The sequence below is a fragment of the Salvelinus alpinus genome, chromosome 28 (genome assembly GCF_045679555.1).
Source record: "Salvelinus alpinus chromosome 28, SLU_Salpinus.1, whole genome shotgun sequence".
In the NCBI taxonomy this organism is placed as follows: domain Eukaryota; kingdom Metazoa; phylum Chordata; class Actinopteri; order Salmoniformes; family Salmonidae; genus Salvelinus; species Salvelinus alpinus.
In genome coordinates, this window is record NC_092113.1 from 33,403,720 (window position 1) to 33,425,715 (window position 21,996).

Here is a 21,996-nt window from a genome sequence, read left to right on the forward strand (position 1 = left end):
TCTCTGTGTCCATCAGAATCTCATTTTTACTTGAACTCTGTCTTCTCTTTGTCTAAAATGTTTAAACAATAGTGGCCTGAGGTAGTAAGTTCAAGGGTCACTGGTTGTTTAAACATCACTGCCTTGTCATTTTTTATGTCAAGTACAGCCCCTGCCTTCTTGAGGGAAGCTTTGCTTAATAGTAAGGGGATATCTGTAGGGACCACCTTTGTTTCAATGTAACACTTAGTCTGACACATGTTTGCTGGTATCTTGACTCTCTTGGTAGAATGGACGATTCTCCCATCTCCAAATGTGGAAGCTCTGTTGTTTGGTGTGTCATTCATATTTTGTACTTTTTTCATATTTAGTTTACTGACATGGCTATCAAGCCATTTTGCACCACACACTGTCTGTGTACACGCAGTATCAATCACAGCAGGTCCTAAGGATTCAACTATAAAGATCTCAGTATCAGAAGCAGATTCATTTGAAAACAGTGTAATGTTACACTGCTCTATCTCTGTGTTTACATTTTCCTCCGTTAGTTTAACTTGTTCATCTTTATGAGGGCAGTCTTCAACACAATGGTAAGTGCTTTGACAAATAGCACATTTTGATCTCCTTCCATACCGGTCCTGTGGATTCGTCTGGTTTTCTTGAGAACGTGACTTGTTGATGCCTTTTCTCTGCTGCTCAGTGTAATATGCCGCGTCACTCACTTGCATTCCATCTGTTATTGGCCCGACAGACGTATTTTTACCAAAAAATGTTTATAGTGCCGACAAAAGTCAGCATAGTACAAGCAGTCAAAGCCAACTGTTTCTCCCTACCATCCAGACAGGCAGTATCTAGCAACTTGAAAGCTAACACTGCATCCGGGAGAACCATGTCTCTACCATCTAGACAGGCAGTATCTAGCAACTTGAAAGCTAACACTGCATCTGGGAGAACCATGTCGTACTTGTGCATCCTATTGTACCTCTGTTCAAAATCTATGATGTAGTCTGTCATTGCAACCTGGAATACCTCTAGTAACACTGTCAAAGTTTGAATATGCCTCGTTGGCACGGTCTTTCTCTTCTTTAAGACACAGAATCCAGTCCTCTGATCAGTTCTCATACCATCATCCTTGTTCAAATCCTCAGGGGTTATTTCCAGTGCTGTATCTCTCGCTCTTCCCTTGAGCGATAATACCACCGCTAGTGCTGGCTTTTTCTCGTCCAGATTAGTAACCCGTGTTCAGATTCCAAGTCCAACTTTCGTACGACCTCTTCTCGTCAAGGTGAGGGGGCCCATTGTAGTTATTAGACATCCTCTGCTACCAATGTTATCTTCAAATGACACAACAACTAGCTTCCAGTTTAACAACGTTTACTTCCCCGTATTTCCACAGTACATAGTCACCTTCACACTCCAGCCAGGTCCATCTCCAGTGAGACTACGGCGCAGGCGTACTAATAACAGAGTGATAGCACCGTAATAACAGAAATATAGGGATACTTAAAACATGAACTTAACACATGGTTCTTGAAGTTTCAAACCATATTAATGTTTTATCAGAATAAGAGCTCTATCCTGCATTGTCTCTCTTCATGCAGGTGGGTGCACGCTGTGTGTGAGAGTCTGTACACTGAGGACGAGGTGGAGCAGGCCTCTGATGAGGGCTTTGCTTGCACATCCTGCACTCCCTACGTCCCCAAACCCATAGGCAAGTCTATCAACTTAAAACATATGAATAGAAAAGGTGAACATTCAGTGACTTGTGGATTTCTCACACTGCTTCTCTGTCTGCAGTAACGGTGGATTCAACCTACATGACAGCCATGAAGATCAAAGAACCAGGTACGTTTTTGCCTCCTCCGTTTGTAATTCAGCTAACGTAAACTCACTCACTTTTGTACATCGCCTTGGTCCGTACAATTGACCTTATTTTAGCGCCCCAAAAACGTAATACTTCCAGATCAACTGTAATGTCAATACCATTGTAAAGCACAATTTCTCCCCTTTCCAACAAAATCCATGCCGAGACCTCCACGCTGCCCGTTTCTGCATGATTCAAGAAGGCAATGAGCTCCGTTGGGTCTTTTTAAAAATGGCGGGTGGGGAAGCGAAACTAATGCGTGGTAGTGAGAAGGAGAGATGTCGTGTGGGGAAACAGCTTTTTTTCACTCGATCTGTCCTACTTATCACCTTATCGCCTCTAAAATGTAAATAAAACACTATAAAGAGTTTATATACTGTGTCATTACATACCTATTTGAAGGTTTGTGTCGAATTTGAATCGGGTTTTTAGGGTGAAGTGATCTTCAGAAGTTAACAGCGGCTTTTGAGAGTCATGATCGTTTGCAGTGGTGACGCAAAAAATGACTAGGTATCCCCCCTTGCCACTGTCCATTTCTTGTTTTTAAATGATGAGAGAAGTGCTACACCTGGTGGAGAGAGATTGTAAGACAGAAATAGTTGCTTTATGTGTGCTGTACGTTACGGCATGACACGTCACGATGTAACAGAGGGTCAGTTTATTTAAACTTTTCTCCAATACTATAGAACCATCACCATGTCGATCAGCGCTTGAATAGAAACGTAGTTCACACCCCAGATGTTGAAGTCAACACAGTCGCTACAGTCCCATTCGTTTTCTTTGTAGCCTCGTTTGAATGTCGCGGTTACGCACATTTGTACGGAATGGGTTGAGTTTACGTTAATCTTACTTGCAATGACAACTTGGCATTGCATATTCACTGTTTGTATAGTTGCATATCACTCAATCTCCAACCCCCCCCCGTCTAGAGCCTCAGTTCTACCGGTTGGAGGGGGTGTGGCTGACCGAGACGGGCATGTCCCTGCTGCGAAGGATTTCCATGTCTCCCCTACACAAGAGACGGCAGCGGCGCTCTCGCCTGGGCATGCTGTGTGGCGACGGAGGACCCGACAGCATGGAGCTAAAGGACGGGGACGAGGGAAAAGGTGGGTGTTGCCATTTCTTTCTCCTCTTTCCACGATTTAACTGTCCAAGTGACGGGGGTTGTAAAGGAGAAGGATGAAGTCGGTTGCCCTTTGATACTGATCTACGGTCAGATTTGTATTTTCCCCCCTAATGGATAAGAGTAGGGTTTGGTAAGCTAGCTGATCCCAGAACTGACCAACTTCTACCCACTGTGTCTACTTGCTTTAACAGGTCTGCTTGGATACACTACATCAGGCATGTATTTGACTACCCACCCTGCCTTACCCTCTGAATTGACCTTTAATCCCGATCTGTTGTTCAAGGCTGTGGGGAGCCCATGGAGTGTGAGCCAGGAGTTCTTGGTGTAAAACAGGAGCCTTCAGGGAGCCCAGACAGGGAGCTGGGAGCAGAGGGAGGTGCTGAGGGTATGGAGGAAGGCCTCCTCAAAGGAGGAGTAGAGGAGACGGACGAGGGAAAGAAGAGGAAGAGGAAACCCTACAGACCAGGTCAGAGGTCAACTCTTATTAAACATCTTGGGTAAAATAGTATTTGTTTTCTTTGATTTGCTTGATTTGAGTTTGCCTGGTCTAATGAAACGTCCTGAAAGTGCAGGTCTGGCACTCCACATATTTGAAAGAAAACAGCTACTGTTAGAGCCCGGGTCTGTCCAACAGGCCCCTGTAGTGAGAGGATATAATTTGTCACTGCTCTATGACGGTCACATTCAAGCCAACTGCAATTCAACGTTTTGAAATTGACTTTTTTAAAACATTTTTATCTCCTGCAGGGATCGGTGGCTTCATGGTGCGTCAGAGAAAGTGTCACACACGGATGAAGAAGGGTCTGTTCCCCCATCTGTCTCATCTGGCTGGAGACGGAACTGTTACGACAGACAGACCGATAAGAGAGAAGCCTGCCCTAGAGGAAGGCAAGTTACAGTTACAGAAGCCATCTTAGTCAGAACATTTCAGTGTTCAGTATCTGTTAGAGGTCACATTCTAATTTCGTCAAGGAATATGACGACCACTGCGTAAATAAGTGTTTTCATTCATGTGTTTTAATGTGTCATCCTCCGGGATTCAAATGTTTATCGTGTGGATGTATGATTTATTTGTAACCAATGTTCCCTCTAAGCTGCGCGCAGTAGCCCCGAGACTGCCACGCAGAAATATCAGCCCACAGAGACAAGCACGAGATTCAACTTCACTCAACTTTCTAGAGCAGTGGTCACCAACCGGTCAATTCCAGTCGACTGGTCGATCTCCAAGGCATTCCTAGTTGATCTCCAAATATTTCTGTTAAAAAAGCAACGATAAAGCCTTGTTCTTATTTTTTGTTTTATTCGTCTCAGTCTGGCAGGAGGTGCACCTGATTCAGCTGCCCTGCGCACCGGGTAGGCCAACTGTTGCCTTTTTGGAACTATTTCATGTGTCTGAAGGTACAAACTCTGCCTTCCCGGTGGGCGCAGATATCAAATCAGGTGCACTATAGGCCTAACGCTGGCCAATCAGATGTCTCAGATGACCGTGTCTTCAGTAACGTAGCAGGCATTAAGGAAAAGCTACAGCAAAGTTGATACTGTGAGATTTCAAAACGTTTAAAACAAGGCTAGAGAGAGACTGTCAACGAATACAGTAAAGAGCTGCTGTTTTTTATGAGTGAGTTCATGTTTAAGTTCTTACTCGGCACTCTCAACACTTTGTATTCAACACTTTTATAAGACATAAAATGTGTGTTCTTCCTATTTCCACACAGCGCTACAACAAGCACTGCAGCAGTAATGAATGAGTAGGAAGGTCTATCTTTAGGCTAGCGTTGATGTTATTATTACCGGCTTGGGTCTTTTTCAGATATCGAGGAATAATATTTATCTGTTCATAGGAGTAAACACATGAATTTGTGCATGAGGCAGAAATAATGCCGTGTGACTCGAGATTGGCCATCAGCTGGAAGACCGTCCCTTTTTGGTCAGTGTCAGTGGAGGAAAGGGAGACTGGAGGGATGTTGACAGGTGGACCCTCAGTCTGCTGCTCTCTCCCTCTGCTGAGACTGAACATCAGATACAGGCACCATCAGCCCAGTAAAATAAAAAGCAAATCATTTAAATGTATACTCACTCAGCTGTGCCTCACAAGTAATACAACAACGGATCTATTACCGGTGTGATCATAAAGCCTACCTCAAATGTAGAAATATAATTTATAAAACATTCCTGAACAGCAATATATTGGCAGGGCAATTCAAGCAAAGCCAATATGTGGTGATTATGTATTGGGCCTATAGCTTACTGCACAAACCTCATTTCTACAGTACTGTTTTTATTGGTTAATGTTGCATAGGCTTACATTTTGACTCAGTGATCTTGACTCAGAAAATGTTGGTGACCATTGTTCTGGAGTTTTCCCTGTTAACACTATCAACGTTTCCCTTTACTGAGGCAATTGTGACACGCAATATTATCCGCTTTCAATGCAACATCCCGAAACAAAAAGAACTATGCAAGAGGTTTTGTTGTAGGCAGAAAGCATCGGAGTAGGATTCTATCTCATTGACCCGCACTACTCAGGCCGTACTCTACACAGACCAGTGTGGGATAAACAATCAGAGCTGCAGTAGACCTATATGCAAATAGACCATTGCCATATATGGATCTGTGCCATTTATTTTGAACTGGACTGTGTTTACAGTATGAGCGGTTGTGAGTAGATGCGCTTGTTTTGAGATCAAAGCGAGAGCTGCATGTGGCCATGTGTGCACATTTTGTTCATATCCTTTGCTATTTAGTGTGTTATTAGCCCAGTTATAGATCATTTGTAGTCATCAATAGGAGTGATTGTTTCCTACAAGAGCACAAAACGTGTATATCTTTGAAAGCAAGTCAGGTAAAGATAAAAAAATGTTGGTCTTCAAGGGGCAGTGAGATGGGCTTGAATAAGCTAAGTAGCCAATAGGCAGAGGGTAGCATAATTTGTCTGATTCTCTGTAATAATGGTATGGGAATAATAATGCTTTTTATTTTGTAAAGTGGTTTCTTGAATCAAACCACACATTTTCAGTCACCTCCTTTATTTTTTATTTACCTTTATGTAACTAGGCAAGTCAGTTAAGAACAACTTCTTATTTTCAATGACGGCCTAGGAACAGTGGGTTAACTGCCTTGTTCAGGGGCAGAACATCAGATTTTTGCCTTGTCAGCTCGGAGATTCGATCGATTCGATCAAAGTCCAACGCTCTAACTGCTAGGCTACCTGCTGCTCCGTCCTTGTCTGAAGGACAAGTGGATAAACAGGTTAATTTATATATTTTTTAAGTCTCATGGAATGTAGGTCTTACAATGAACATCGCACATTGGCTGCTGCTGTAGGCTGAATGATAGAACAGCTATTTCCATGTTAAAATGTGATGGGATGCATTTTCTCCATTGTTGACGGTAGGCCACTCTGGTAGGCCTACAGTATGATCAAATAGCTACAGTAGCCTACTTGGCCACTGTTAAAACTGTAACTTAAAGCAGGTACAGCCTTAATATTCACAGTAAACGCGCACTGAAAGTTGCACATCATTTTCACAATGTTCAAATTTCTGCTCAGCAAACCAGAAATTTGCTCAGTGCCTAAAAAAGTTGTACGAAACATGGTTTGTAACCCAAAATAAAATTGAATAAAATTCAGTTCCAGCTATCAAAATTGGCATTCTGAACATCTGAAATGACACCAGGTTGTGTTCGTTGACAGGACCTCACCCAGACACACCTATAGAGGGTGCCCCGGAGACTAAGCCAGCCGAGGGAGAAGGGGAGCAGGCCAAGAAACGACGAGGCAGGAAGAAGAGCAAACTGGAGGACATGTTCCCAGCGTACCTGCAGGTACGTTCTCGCTCACCACTTCTCACCATGGGCTATTCTAAGGCCTTCATATGGCAACCTAAAGGACCAGTTTCCCGGATACAAATTTAGCCTAATGGACTACAAAGCATGCTCAATTGAGATTCTCGAATTAAGTTGCTTCTTAGTCCAAGGCTAGACTTAATCTGTGTCTGGGAAACCAGCCCAGAATGTCTAGTGACCATTCAACTCCATATAGGCTAACATCATCATTCTCTCTCTGTCTGTGTGTGTAGGAAGCATTCTTTGGGAAACAACTGATGGACCTAAGTAAAAAGGCTCTCCTGGTTACCCCAGGACAGAGACATCATGGGGCCATGGGTCTCCTACGTCCTCCACTGCCTCACGCACGGGGGGCCAGACCCACCGCTCCTGACACAGTGGAGGTCCGGGGGCGAGCGATGGGGGCTGGGATGCACCTGAAGCAGGAGGGGGGTGAGGGATCACAGGCTCAGGTCGAGGGATCAGTGCTGTCTTCAGCTGTCAAAGATCAGGATCCTCAAGGCTCCGAAAAGGAGAAAAATGAAGGTAAGAGATCAGAGATGCTAAAATGTTGCCAATTTTAATAAAATTGACACTTCAAGACTTTCTTTTCTACTAACTTACAGGAATTGTGTTTTGACATACTATCAATTTGGTCTTGGTGGATGTTTTTGCCCACTGTCCTACACTCGTGTTTTTTCTCTCTCCCAGGACTTCCTGAGGGCATGGAGAGTCAGGACTCTGAGCAGTTCTTCAGGAAGGTCCTGGGGTCATCAGAGGGAGTGTCTCTAGGAGGGTCCCTACAGAGCAGCATGAGGCCCATCCTAGAGGGAGGAAAGGGGGAGATGAACTGCAGCAGTCTGCCACAGAGGAGCCTTCTCACAGGTAGTGAGTGGTACAGACCTGAGCGCTGCTAGGGGGAATCGATACCCTTTCACACTATCATACCTAGAGAGCGCACTTTTAGAGGAATTAGAAATGAGTGTGATGTTGAACTTAGACATCTGACTTAGAGAAATGACTAGAAAAGGCGAACAGTGTGATGCTATATGGAGCAATAGTTTGTTGTTGTAAAGGACCCTTTATGTTCAGGAACCGCTCATGGCCGTTCAAAGGTCATGGTAAAACAGGACATGTCTTTCATACAAGCTGATCTCTTTCAGGATCCCTGCCCTCCGCTGGTATGATGGACTCCTTCCCTGGACTTTCTCAGTCTCCCTTCTTTGACATGCGGGAAAGGGGTGGCCTGTTCAGTCCAGATGGTGGAGAGGAGAGCCCGTGGGCCAACCCCTCCACCCCAGCCACCCCCTCCACCCCTCCTACCCCGACCGATGCAGATGGAGACGGGCTGTCCTATAACCAGCGCAGCCTCCAGCGCTGGGAGAAGGACGAGGAGCTAGGAGAGATGTCCACCATCTCCCCTGTACTCTACGCAAACACAAACTTCCCCACTCTCAGACGGGACTACCCAGGTGAGTTAAGAGTCAAAATAAAATACTATGAAAACGTGGAATATTCTAGTTTTGATGTATTTGTTTGCTCTGAAAGAGATGGTGCTTCCAGAGTTCTAATGAAACAAACTTTTGTTATCGCTGAAAATGAACCAAATATCAAATGTTTTGACTTCAGTTGACTGGAATATAAATAATGTAAATTGTGATCCTCTCTCCTCCCTGACAGACTGGTCCAGTCGCTGTAAACAGATCATGAAGATCTGGAGGAAGATTTCAGCTGCTGACAAGGTTCCTTTTCTGCAAAAGGCCAAAGACAATCGAGCGGCTCAGCGGATCAACAAGGCACAGAAGGTGAGAGTTTAGGCCAGAGCATTGATTCATAGGGCCAGCTTCATTGACCCAGATCAACCCCACTCCTAAACTAAGTCCACTTGAAGTCTTCATCTTCAGGAAACCAGCCCAAAGCATAAGGTTGTCACTGTATGCAGCCTCATTGCTTCTCTCCAACTGTCTCTTCTCATTCCACAGCAGGCAGAGAGCCAGGTGTGTCGGCCTATCAAGACAGAGGGGGGTGGAGGTGGTGGTATTCGGGTCAAAGGTGAACGTCCCAACCTGCACCTCCAGATCCCCCCGCCCTCAGGTTCCGTCTCCACCTCCTCCCAACCCAGCTCGGCGGAGAGCCCCTTCCCTTTCCACCTTGACTCGGGATCCTCTTCCACCTTCTTCCCTGACGGTCCTGTCAAGACCCCGGGCTCGGCATCGGCAGATATGCGGACAGATCCCTTTGCCAAGCTGCCTCCCCAGTCCCCCCACCCCTCCACCCCATACTCCTCCCATCAGACCGCCTCCAGCCCCATGCAGGGCCAGGCCTCTTCCTCAGGTTACCCCCACCCCGGGCCACAGGCCCCTCCTCAGGGACACCCGGCTAACCTTGGCCCCTTCGACATGCAGCCAGGGAATCCCCGGCGGGCTCAGCAGGTCGACCCCTTCTTCAGGCCGCAGCAACAGCAGATCCAGGGTCACCTGCCCCAGTCACAGCAGGGCTCTCAGGAGCACTTAGGCCCACCAGAAAGCCCTCGGTCCAGGGGTGGAGGGCCCGGGGACTCTCCTCTCTTCTCCCCGCCCCACACCACCCACTATGGAGACCCGTTCCGAGGCCAGCAGCAGGGGATGGGGCGTCCAGAATACGGTTCCTCCCCCTCCCAGGTGTCCTCGCCTTCTGGGATGGGACATGGGCAGTACAGGGCTGATATGAGCGGGGGACCCTCTCCCCGCTCTTCCTCCACGGGACGCCAGGACCTGAGTAACACGGGCTCCCCTGCAGGGATGCTGGACTCTGGGGATGGCTTGTTTAAGGCTCCCATGACACCACGGATGCACCAAGGAGAGGGTGGGGTGGTACTCCATCCCGGAGCCTCACCCAACCACCCCTCTGAGGGCTACCGCCAGTCCCCTTCCACCCCGTTCCAGGACCCCTATGCCCAGCCTCCCCTCACCCCAAGGCCATTGTCTGGGGACAGCTGCTCCCCCCTCCCCCAGCAGAGGCACCCCCAGACTCAGCAGGAGTCCTGCCCCAGGGTCCCCTCCAGCCCCCAGTCCCAGGGCAGCTCCCTCTCCCCCCTCACTCCTGGAGCCCCCTCCAACGACGCATTCTCTGTCCAGTCCCCAGCTTCCACCTCCCGCTTCCAGTCCCCTGACCCCTACTCCCGCCCCCCCTCGCGCCCCCAGTCCAGGGACCCCTTCGCTTCTCTGCACAAGCCCCCCCGGCCCACCTCTGCTGCTCCCGAGGGCACCCCCAGTTTTAGAGGCTCACCTCACCCCAACCAGCCTCCCTCACTCCCCCCGTCGTCCACCCCTGTGGGGGACCCTCTCTCTGGGAAACCCTCTGGACCGCATGGGTTCAGCCGGGGCCCCAACATAGCCTATCAAATGGCCCAGCAACAGCAACAACTCCTCCAACAACAACAGCAACAACTCCAGCAACAACTCCTCCAACAACAACAACAGCAACAACTCCAGCAACAACTCCAACAACAGACTCAGACTATAGGTGCCGACTTCCACTCCAGGATGCCCCCCCTACAGGACCCCACAGCCCCCCGCCCCCCGGAGGCACCTCACCCCCCGGGGGCTATGCCCGGTGCCCAGGAGATGCCCGACATGTCAGCAGTTCAGGATCCTTCACTACTGGGCCTCAGCCCCTCTGAGTTGGAGAAGCACAGACAGGTACATGCTCTATTTGATGAGGATCTCCTTTATTCCACCACAGGGCTTCTGAATCTTTCAACATCTACAGGTAAATATTTGTCATTTTTTTGTCCTGACGACCTTTGGCCTGTATTTCTTATTTTCCTCTGATAGCGACAGAAACTGAGGGAGTTTTTGATCCGGCAGCAGATGCAGCGAAACTCAATCCGGCAGGAGAAAGAGGCCGCAGCAACCAGCAGTGCTGCCACCGGTTGGCCTGGAGGAGACATGGCAGCCTATCAGCAAGACAAAGCCCACCGTGCTCCACCACCCTACCCACAGGTACACTGTTCTATGTCAAACAATGTCTGAAATCAACTTGGGTTGTGTTCAAAAATGTTTTGAAACTGGGAGGCAGTACCTGTCCAATAAGAATGCTTTTTTTGTCCTTCCCCATTGCAAAACGTTTTGATACAGTTAGCCCTACTGAACCCTTCTCAGCGGGTTCTTAGTATTTTGTTTTAAATGCTCCTGAGGGGATTGATAGTTTTTGAATTAATAGTAGGTCCTTGTTGTTTGTCCCTGTAGGACCGTGCAGTTACTGCTGCTGGTGCCCAGGCATCATTGGCAGGGAAGATGCCCCATGCTGTGGGTCCCATGGATGTTGGCTGTCCGCCACCCCCAGGGACCCCTGCCATGATGGACCCCAACCAGCTCAGGTATGCACTCAAACCCCCCCCCCCCCCCCCCATTCTTACTTCTCTTTACGTCTATTTCTTAAATGCACACATAGTTGTACATTGAAATAAATGCCATCAGGAGTTGTTTTCAGCAAAGATAACCTTTGTGCACAATACTTAGTCTCATTAGCTTGCTGTACATGTTTTGCATTTGTTGTCTGTATTTGTCTTTTGTAGACAACCAGGGCCACCCAACCACCAAGGCATGTATGGTCGTCCTCAGTTCCCTGGGCAGTGGCAGCAGGGCCCAGGTCCCCGTCACTTCCCTCAGCCTGGCATGGAGGGTGTGGGCCCCAGGCACCACCTCAACGCTCCCCTCAACATCCAGCAGGCCATGCAGCAGGGTATGGCTAACCCCCGTGGCCTGGTGCCTGGCCCTGGAGGGGAACCCATGCAGCCAGGCATGGACCCCGGAGGACCCCCACCACAGTTCATCGAGCTAAGGCACAACTCCCAGAGGCTGCCCCTGGGGCCCCAGATTCCCCAACGAGGGCCCCAGCAACGGCCCTGCCTCTACATCCCCCAGCAGCAGGAAATGGCCCCCAGCCAGTTTGTTCAGCATCCAGTGCCTCAGGGTATGGACCCTCAGACAGATGGGGTCAGAGACTCACGGCTGGGGCTACAGCAGGGTAGTATGGGTCTATTAATGCCACAGCAGAGCACTGGCTCTTCGCAGCAGCAACAACAACCCCATCTCCAATCCCAGACAGGCACTCCTCAGACCCCGAACACTCTCAGCTCTCACTCTGGGCAGCAGCACCAGACCTCCACAGAGACCCAGGCTGGAGCTCCAGGGGAATCTAGTGTTGATCTTCCCGAGCACGACCTGGAGGACCCGTTTGCCCCCAAAGGGCTAGGAGATGCCCCCGGGGATGGAGGAGTGGAAGATGAGGATGACCTGGCTCTGGATCTAGACCCTGATAAGGGTGACGATGACCTGGGTAATCTTGACAACCTGGAAACCACAGACCCGCACCTAGATGACTTACTCAACAGTGACGAGTTTGACCTGCTGGCTTATACGGACCCCGAGCTGGACCAAGGGGACCCCAAGGATGTGTTCTCGGACCAGCTGCGGTTGGTGGAAGCAGAGGGTGAAACTCCAGGTACCTCTGGGGCTCAGGACAACAAAGTGGAACAGAAACCAAAAGTTGAGCAAAACCTAACACCAAACACAGGGGGTTCCATGTCCTCCTCAACTCTCCATCCTTCCTCCTCTGAGTCTGCCGGCATCTCCAGGATAAAGCTGGAGCCAGGCCAAGATGTGGTGAAGGATGAGATGGGAGATGCTGTCTCCATGCTCCTTCAAACAAACAAACCCTCCACTCAACCAGAGAACCAGGGTGCTTCACTGAGCTCCGTGCGGTTAGGAGGGCTCCCATACCCTCTGCCGGGTCCGGCTGATTCATTATCCTCCCTGGGGGAGGACCCCCTGGGGCTGCCCGACGGAGGGGGACAGCACTCCCCTGCCGTGGATCTAGACAAAGTCGAGAGCTCCCTTGAAGCCAGCGAGCTTCCCTTGCTGATCCAGGACCTGCTGGAGCACGAGAAGAAGGAGCTGCAGAAACAGCAGCAACAGCAGCAGCTCAGCTCCCTCCACCAGGGGGTGATGGGAGGCCACCCCAACCCCCAGGGGGGTCCTGGACATATCATGCTGCCCCAGCACCACTGCCCCTCACCCCAGAGCATGATGGGACTGCCAGGTATGGTGCCACGCCCTCCACACCTTTTGCAGCAGCAAAGGCTCATGGGACAACCCGGGATAGCGCCGCAGCACATGGCTGCCATGGCTCAGCAACAAGGAGTGATGAGGGTTGGGCAGCCAGGAGGCATTCACCCAGGACTCAACCCTCAGCCGCAGCAGATGGTCAAACAGTCAGCTCTGGCTAATAACTTCTTCCCTGATAAAGGTAAATACATAGAAGTTCTTGAGATTGTTTTAATCATGACTCTTGTTTGAATCATGACGCTTTGCTTTCATATATTTGGTGTTTCTGCTTGCTCACAGATCTAGACAAGTTTGTGACGGACGACATCATGGATCCCATCGCCAAGGCGAAGATGGTGGCACTGAAGGGCATCAAGAGAGTTTTGGCACAGGACCCAATGGGGGTTCCCTCTGGCATCAACAGGCAACAGGTCTCTCTGTTGGCCCAGAGACTAGCTTCAGCACCAGGAACAGGAGACACTCAGGGTCAACTCACATCTGGCCCATCTAAGGTACAGTGTCACTTGTCCAAACATAACCAGGACAGTATGTGTTCACAATATTTATTTTGTAAAGCAGATCAATTGCTATGGGATCTTCATAACACAATCACTTGATTCGTTTAGCGGATTTGATATATTTTGACTACTTTTTATTTTTAGGAAGGGGAATGCAGTGACCCAACACAATCAAGACCCAACCCTCCCCAGTTTGTACAAGGGATCATCAGTAAGTTCTACAAATGTTTAATCTTTATAATACTTAAATGTATTTCAGTTAGTTGATGTAGTCCAGTGTTTCCCAAACCTCTCCTTGAGTACCCCCAGCCATTGCACATATTTGATGTAGTCCAGTACAAGCCAACCTGATTTGAATTGGTCAACTAATCACCCCCTGTTCTCCCTACCAGACGATGCAGAGCAGCACCAGTATGAAGAGTGGCTCCTGCACACCCAGCAGCTGCTGCAGATGCAGCTGAAGTTCCTGGAGGAGCAGATCGGAGCTCACCGCAAGTCCCGCAAGGCTCTGTGTGCCAAGCAGCGCACTGCCAAGAAGGCAGGCCGCGAGTTCGCCGAGGCTGATGCAGAGAAGCTCAAGCTGGTCACTGAGGAGCAAAGCAAGATCCAGAAACAGCTGGACCAGGTGGGGAAGAAACTCTGAAAATCCTTACCCTCTCCATCCACCCACCCTCATGTTTCCAGTCTTAAGATGGTATTAGGCACCTGTTAACCCGTATCTCTTGTTGTGTTTCAGGTACGAAAGCAGCAGAAGGAACACACCAACCTGATTGCAGAGTACAGAAGCAAGCAGCAGCAGCACCAGCAGTGCTCTGGTCTCCTGGCCCCAGGGCCCTCTACCCAGGGACCCCACAGTCTCTCCAAGATGCCTGGGCAGATGATGGGCCAGCAAGGGGCTCCTGTGATGAGCCAACCTCCAGGAATCCCGCCCCAGGGAGGTATGCCCGTCAGAATACCCCCACAGGGGCAGCAGTTCCTAGGAGGAGGCCAGCACCTTGGAACTCTGGGAGTTAGACCCCCTGGTCCTCCTGGTGGTCCACCTGCAGCGTTCTTCCCCCAGGGTCCAGGAGGAGTCCAAGGAGCAGACCCAAGACTTCTCCAGGAGAGACAACACAGGATGCAGATGATTCAGAAATTACAACAGCAGCAGCAACAACAGGCGATGATGCAAGGCCAGCAGCCCATACTACATCCAGGTGGCCAAGCAGGTATGTTGCCACAATCACAGCCAGGCATCATGGGTAACCCTCTGATGGGTCAACAACCAAACCTCCAACAGGGAATGATGCCCAACCAGGCCATGTTGCCCCAGGTTACAGTACCAGGCCAGGCTGTGCCCCAGCCACCTCAGACCCTGATGGGAGGGCAGCCTATGAACCAGCCTTTAGGCATGACGGGGGCCCAGACAGGTATACAGCAGCAACAGAGACCTCAGGTCATGATGGGTGAGCAGGGAGTAGTGGGATCCCCTCAGCTCCACGGACTCAGAGGACCTGGCCAGGCCCAGCTCACACCTCAACAACAACAAATCCTGGCTCAGCGCATGTTGGCGCAGCAGCAACTGAAGCTACAGCAGCAGCAACAAGTGGCACAACAACAGCTCATTCAACCACCACCACAGGGCTTCATCAGCCAACCCAACCAGTCTCAAGACTCCCATGGAGGACTCTCTCAACCTGCCACCCCAGGTCAAATGGGCTCTTCTCCAGCTTCAGCAGGGGGGAGCACTCGTGTCACCCCTCAACCAGCTGAGGGGCTGCAGCAGGGGGAGGGTGGCATTCTTAGTCCTATCTCTAGGACCCCTCCACAGCAGGGTGGACCTGGACCTTCAATCCTGGGCCAGATGACCCAACCAGGGGCTTCTGGAGAGCAACAGGCAGCAGTAGGACAACAGCAGCAGTACATGGCCCAGCAGCAGCAGCAACCGGCATTACAGCAACAACAACAACCTCCTCAAAATACTCAAGCTGGACTTCAACAGCAAGCAGTTTACCAACAGGCTGGCATGCATCCCCAAGTACAACAGCAGCAGCAACAGCAGCTTCATCAACAAACCTCTCTACAGCGACAGAGTTCCCTCAATGCTGATCCCTCAAAGTCTGGTTTGGTCACCGTCAAGCAGGAAGGACAGCAGATGTGTTTCATGGCCCAACAACAGCAACAACAACAGCAACAACGACAACAACAATTACAACAACATAATCTTATGCAGAAAGCCCAAGACACAATTGGACAACAGCAACAACAACATGACAGTATGGGCCAGATGCAGAATGTGATAGGTCAACAGAACCACCCTGGTCAGCCTCAGCCTTTCCCTGGTATGCCAGGCCACCCTAGTCCCCAGCAACAGGCCCTCATGGCACAGCAGGCCCAGCAGCAGAAGCAGCAGGCCATGATGGGCATGCTTAGAGCCCAGCAGCAGGTCATGATGCCTGGCCAGAGGCCTGGAGGTCCACCTGGTCAGATACGCACACCAGTCAACATCCAGGCTATCATAGCCCAGAACCCCCAGCTCCGACACCTCACCCCCAACCAGCAGATCCAGCACATCCAGGCCATGGTCCAACAGCGCCAGCTCCAACTGCAGCAACAACAACCGGGCCAGATGATGAGGCTCCAGGTGTGTCAGGGACAGTCAGGGCAGATGAGGCCCCAGGGGCCCCCTGGTCTAGGGCAGCAGGTGGGACAGGTCCAGAGAATGCCTGGAGGTCTGGAGGCCCAGCAGATGCACTATGGAGGAGCTCTGGGGAAACCAGGGGGATTGGGCTCCCCGCAACAACCAGGGATGATAGCCCCCGGCCAACCACCGGGCGTGGTGACTCCTCAGATGCAGCAGCAAGGGATCATGGGACCTGTAGTCCAACAGCAGCAGCCAGGAGCCTCGCCTCAGTACGCCTTGAGTGTCCAACAGCAGCAGATGATGCAGCAACAGGCCCAACAACACCAGATGAGAGGCCAGCTGCCCATGACTCGCTCCCCCGTGGGTCAGGTACGTGGTGGGCCCCCCCAAGGCTGCCAGATCAGGCCCATGTCTCCCCATCAGCCCCTGGCCAACTCCCCAGGAGACCCCCAGCGGCATGCCATGACACAGGGTTTGGGGATGCGTCAACCCAACCCAAACCAAGTCATGCAACACCAGCAACAACAGCTCCACATGGCTCAAAAACGCTTCCAGGGCTCTCCCTCCCACGCAGGCTCCCCTGCAGGATCCTCAATCCAGAAACAGGAAGCAGGCATGAGCCCAGCTACCCCAGGTACGCCACACTCCACCCACGTTGCCTCTCCGTCTGTAACCGACGGGGCAGCTGGGAAAGGTAGTCCTTACAGTCAGATAAAGCCCTCTCCTCTCAGGTCGCCTGGAGCATCCAAGAGTCCCCTGGACTACCCTGGGCTTAAGGCCGAAAGTGGCGACACAACCCAGAGCCAAGTCCCCCCGAATAGGCTTTCGCCTCAGAAGGGTGAGAGTGGACCGAAGAGCCAACAGCATCCACAACAGTGCTCAGTGAACCAGGGTGGTCCTCAACCTCCACCAGGCTCCAGAGAGGGAACTCTATGTAAGATGACCCTACAGAACATCAAACAGGAGCCCAGGGAGTTGACCTGTGACGGGGAAGGAAGTAGTGGTCCTCACTCTGGGGCCATCAAAAGGGAGGTGACTGGGGAGCCGGTTGGAGGGTTTGGTAACAATGGTCCTGGACTAGGAGGGGACCCTGGAGCCCACGTCCCCAGGACTGAGACAGGACAACAGCTACTGCAGAAGCTCCTGAGGACCAAGAATCTGCAGCTGGCCGCTCAGAGGCCCTCTGACGGCATCCACAACGAGATAAACGGACACATCAACAGCAAGCTGGCCATGCTGGAGCAGAAACTACAGGGGACTCCACGCAATATGGAGGTGAGTTGGATATATCCTGTCCATTACAGATGTCTTTCTTCTCCATGTTGAAAACTAGTAGGTACTAGTCATAGAAATAGACCTAAGCCCTAATTGGACAGGATTAGTTTTACTGGGGGAGGTCGGGTAATGTAATTACGTTCACAAAAGACCACATCTGTAAATTTTGTCCGGTCAGAATCTGCCATGTCAGTCATTTTTACTTGGCATGGAGGTTATTATTCCCCAAAAATGCTATTGTTTTTAATCAAACTCCAAGGTCCTTATCCCGTCCCTGTGTTTTGAGGGATATTTGAGTTTAACCGGTGTTGCACACAGTTTGGGTAAGAACATGGGAACAAATTGATGCTGAAATAAAAGTGCTATGGATGCCTACAGATCTACTTCTCTTTTAAAAGTTGAAGTGGATGAATTTGTGCCAATGAATTGATGAATTGCCAACTATGTTAGTTAATTAAATGTCTCAATGCAGTTCATGGTTTTTATTGATATTGTTTTGACTTTCTTTGAACTGAAAGCCAATGTAAGGCTATCCCTAGACAAGTTGAAATATCTTCACACCTAGAACAGCCTCCAGGCTTCCATCATAACGGTCAATTTTGAATGAGAAAAAACAAACAAATTTACAGGGGGCAGTTTGGTAAAACTAATCCCGTCAGATTAGTCGACTGGAAAAACAGACATGCTGGGGTAGTAATTACATAAGACGTTCTATAGTAATACGAGTCCCGTGCAAATAGGGCTTTTAGAATGTTTTAGAAATTGTATTTTTTTATGGTAGTAGTCCTCTCAAATGGAATGATCTTAATTCCTTGCTTCATTGCTCTTGTTTGTCACAGGATCTGCAGTCCATCACAAAGAGGGCTCCTGTTGCCAAGGCAAAGCGGTCCAACAAGCCTGGAGAACGAGCGCCCCAGTCCCGTAAGAAGAAGAAAGAGGAGGTTGGGAAGAGCACTGAGGCCCTGATGAAACAACTGAAACAGGTGACACCTTGTCTCACTGAAACGTAGTGTGACACTTGAATTTAATGAAAGGGTGTAACTGAAACATTGATTTGAATGTTTTCGGTTTTTCTTTTCTTCAATTAATGTGTGATGAAAATCACTTTATTTACACAGTGCATGTTTGGTAGGATGCCACTGTTGACAGTCATTTCGTAATGTGGCTTGTTTTGTTGCTGTGACAAAAACGTAACAATTTTGTCATTATTTTCTTCCAGGGTCTTTCTCTCCTTCCCCTGATGGAGCCCTCCATCACTGCCAGTCTGGACCTGTTCGCCCCCTTCGGCAGCAGTCCAGCCAACGGCAAGGCCCAGCTCAAGGGCTCCTTTGGAAATGCGTTACTGGGCAACATCCCAGACTACTACTCTCAGCTGCTCACCAAGGTATGTTCCGTTAAGCAACCTGATGTGTACAGCATGGACTTACTGTTGTGGTCCAAATTTCCAGCTACATATTGCTCTTGATGCAGGAGTATTAGTGTGTATACTGAACAAAACTATAAAAGCAAAATGCAGCAATTTCAACGATTTTACTGAGTTACATTTTATAAAAGGAAATCAGTCAATTTAAATAAATTCATTAGACCCTAATCAATGGATTTCACATGACTTGGCAGGGGCAGAGCACATGGCTGGGCCTGGGAGGTCCCTACCACTGGGGAGCTAGGCTCAGCCAATCAGAATGAGTTTTTCCCCACAAAAGGGCTTTATTACAGACAGACATACTCCTCCGTTTCATCAGCTGTCCTTGGAGGCTGGTCTCAGACCATCCTGCAGGTGAAGAAGCTGGTTGTGGAGGTACTGGGCTGGTGTGGTTACGCGTGGTCTGTGATTGTGAGGCCTGTTGGATGTACTGCCAAATTCTCTAAAATGATGTTGGAGGTGGCTTATGGCAGAGAAATGAACATTCAATTCTCTGGCAACAGCTCTGGTGGACATTCCTGCAGTCTGCATGCCAATTGCATGCTCCCTCAACTTAAGACATCTTTGGCATTGTGTTGTGTGACACAACTGCAGATTTTAGTGTGGCCTGTTATGGTCCCCAGCACAAGGTGCACCTGTGGAATGATCATGCTGTTTAATCAGCTTCTTCATATGCCACAGCTCTCAGGTGCATGGATTATCTTGGCAAAGGAGAAATGCTCACTAACGGGGATGTAAACAAATTTGTGCACCAAATTTGAGAGAAATATGACACATTTCTGGGATCCTGTATTTCAGCTCATAAAACATGGGACTTACACTTTACATGTTGCGTTTCTATTTTTGTTCAGTATATATTCACTCGCCCAGCAACTAAGTTTAAGAAGATGTGCATATGACTTCATGCACTTTTATTGCTCTCAATTATCCCACTGTCAACTGTGTAACCTTGGCTAACCCTATATCCTAACAGAGTAACCTTAGTAATCCACCGACACCCCCGTCTTCCCTGCCCCCCACACCACCCCCCTCGGTGCAGCACAAATTGCTCAACGGGGCTACAGCTGTGGAGGAGCTGACTGAGGAACAGGAAACAGAGAACACAGAGGACACTATGGGTAAGAAGAGGCTTTTATTTTTATTAAAAATAAAATCACACTTAGTCTCCCTTCTGAACGTCTGTAGGGTTTTGTACAGCCACCCCAAAATTCAGGTAGTGAATTGTGTAATCTAAAACCCTCAGCAATTTCGTGGTCCTTTGAGCCGGATGTGTACAATGTAAGGATTTTGTAGAGTGCAGTCTGACTTGATGAGCAGCTGAACAGTATGTTAACAGTTGTATCTCTATAATTTGTCTGTAGATTCTGTGACTGAAGAGGTGAAGAGTGTGGATATTTTAGCAGCGCTCCCCACCCCACCTCACAACCAGAACGAGGACATCAGGTATGATACGGAGCCTGTCTGAATCCTGCGTCTCTGCGTGACATGTACTGTATCAGTGACGGCTGTGTTAGTGATTTAAAGCGTTTTGGAGGAGGATGGGTGAAAATACATTTGAGAAAAATAACTTTTTAAATAGCCTAAGCCAATGGGATGACATGCTTTTATTGGGATCACATTGCTGTTACTGTTTTAAACTTTTCCTCAATATTTTGAGGACGACCATCCTCCTCTACTTCTCTACCATGTATATTACCTCCCATTATATTACCCAGTGTGGCCTTCAGACTGACCAACTGTATTTTCCAGGATGGAGAGCATCAATTTTGCTCTCAATACTAAAGAAGTACTCCAATAATAATGAGTAGTTATTTAGTATGAGGTTAATCTCAGACATGACCTGCATCTTTCAGGATGGAAAGTGATGAGGACAGCGGTCCAGATAGTATCGTCCCAGCATCCTCTCCTGAGTGTGACTTAGGTGACGAGGCGCTACGCTTCCCTCGCTTCCGAGAACCCAAAGAGGAGGAGACGGAGAGAACCATCTCCCCTACCATACCACTCATCCCCCGCACTGCCATCCCTGGTAGGACCACTATACAGGCATAAAAAATATACTTGTTGAAAATGCACTTATTGTAAGTGGTTCTTGAGCATCTAAGAGCATTGCTCAATAACTAAAATACTTTAAAATGTACATAAAAAAACGAATATTTGGACTATCACTTCTGAAATAACTTCTGAATTCCCTCTGTCTTGCCAGTCTACGTCACCTTTTTTCTGTCCTTGTCCAGTGTTTCCAGAGAACAAGCCGTTTGAAGCAGCTGATGGCAAGGCGGTGTCTACAACCAACCCCTGGGACAAAGCCAAGAGCAACGAGGTTGCTGTGACCTTATCACTGTCCTCCGCTGCAGCCAAGGTACTGAGCTAACCCCCTTCCATCCTTACACCCCTTTCCGACCCACTCTCACTTTCACTTCAACCCCTCTCCTATCTAGACTGGTCCCAGATCAGTTTGTGCTGTCTTACCAACTCCTATGGTAATTGTTGCGTCATGTTGGGCAATATGACACAAACCGATGTGGGACCAGGCTATCTCCTGTCTGAACTGAACCATGAACTGTGTCTCATTGAAAACAACCAAGATTTTGATTGATTGGTTGACGTATATTTCTCTAGAATCTGAACCATGTGATGGTGGTGGTGGCTCAGCTGCTGCACATACGGATGCCTGGTTCCTATGAGGTAGCTTTCTCTCCCAGCCCAGGCAGGGCAGGAGCCTCAGGACCAGGGAAAGAACCCGTACAACCAGGTACTGGACCTCCAGCTGACTTGTATTATATTTATCTTCACACTTAGAAAGTCCCAAATAGAATGTAGATACAATGTTGTTACCTACTAAATACTGATCTAACCAGAAACCTAAGGTTTAGCGAGGAGGATAAGCTGATCCTAGATCTGTGCCTGGGTTTTTAAAGTTTCTCCAGGTTGAATTTACCCCGTCTTACTTTTGAGAACATGGTTAGCTAGATAAATGTATTGCAGAAACAGAACATAAAATTGTCATATACATTTATTGATAAAACCAATCATGGTAACAGTGAAGTCTCCCCTCAGGTGCCCTGTGTGTGAAGACTGGTGGTATAGAAGGTAGTTCACCCAGCCAGAATGCAGAGTGGCTGAGACAGTTTGATATTTCTCTGCCAGGCTGCACTCTGAAGAAACAGGTGGACATCCTCTCACTCATCAAACAGGTACGTCCCACTGCATTCTATTTATTTCAGGAATGTGATATTTCCTGATTAATCAGAAAGGCCTACTTTTTTATATTTAT

The 21,996-nt window shown here is 49.0% G+C and overlaps 1 protein-coding gene across 7 annotated transcripts in view; it reads left to right on the forward strand.

The window, feature by feature from the left end:
• LOC139558008 (histone-lysine N-methyltransferase 2D-like) overlaps positions 1 to 21,996 on the forward strand; it is a 51,106-nt gene that overhangs the window by 13,551 nt on the left and 15,559 nt on the right. For 5 of the 7 annotated variants that reach the window (XM_071373382.1, XM_071373383.1, XM_071373379.1 and 2 more), the window contains 26 exons: positions 1,581 to 1,690; positions 1,777 to 1,824; positions 2,773 to 2,949; positions 3,253 to 3,435; positions 3,717 to 3,857; positions 6,664 to 6,794; positions 7,049 to 7,340; positions 7,506 to 7,682; positions 7,958 to 8,266; positions 8,475 to 8,599; positions 8,777 to 10,474; positions 10,610 to 10,777; positions 11,024 to 11,154; positions 11,353 to 13,085; positions 13,184 to 13,395; positions 13,546 to 13,612; positions 13,794 to 14,026; positions 14,138 to 17,299; positions 18,139 to 18,282; positions 18,519 to 18,683; positions 19,696 to 19,840; positions 20,084 to 20,165; positions 20,576 to 20,748; positions 20,957 to 21,081; positions 21,342 to 21,474; positions 21,780 to 21,916. In XM_071373382.1, the coding sequence (XP_071229483.1) occupies positions 1,581 to 1,690; positions 1,777 to 1,824; positions 2,773 to 2,949; positions 3,253 to 3,435; positions 3,717 to 3,857; positions 6,664 to 6,794; positions 7,049 to 7,340; positions 7,506 to 7,682; positions 7,958 to 8,266; positions 8,475 to 8,599; positions 8,777 to 10,474; positions 10,610 to 10,777; positions 11,024 to 11,154; positions 11,353 to 13,085; positions 13,184 to 13,395; positions 13,546 to 13,612; positions 13,794 to 14,026; positions 14,138 to 17,299; positions 18,139 to 18,282; positions 18,519 to 18,683; positions 19,696 to 19,840; positions 20,084 to 20,165; positions 20,576 to 20,748; positions 20,957 to 21,081; positions 21,342 to 21,474; positions 21,780 to 21,916 (10,201 nt within the window). The remainder of the gene's footprint in view (positions 1 to 1,580; positions 1,691 to 1,776; positions 1,825 to 2,772; positions 2,950 to 3,252; positions 3,436 to 3,716; positions 3,858 to 6,663; positions 6,795 to 7,048; positions 7,341 to 7,505; positions 7,683 to 7,957; positions 8,267 to 8,474; positions 8,600 to 8,776; positions 10,475 to 10,609; positions 10,778 to 11,023; positions 11,155 to 11,352; positions 13,086 to 13,183; positions 13,396 to 13,545; positions 13,613 to 13,793; positions 14,027 to 14,137; positions 17,300 to 18,138; positions 18,283 to 18,518; positions 18,684 to 19,695; positions 19,841 to 20,083; positions 20,166 to 20,575; positions 20,749 to 20,956; positions 21,082 to 21,341; positions 21,475 to 21,779; positions 21,917 to 21,996) is intronic. The other 2 variants (XM_071373380.1, XM_071373386.1) reach the window with 1 other exon arrangement.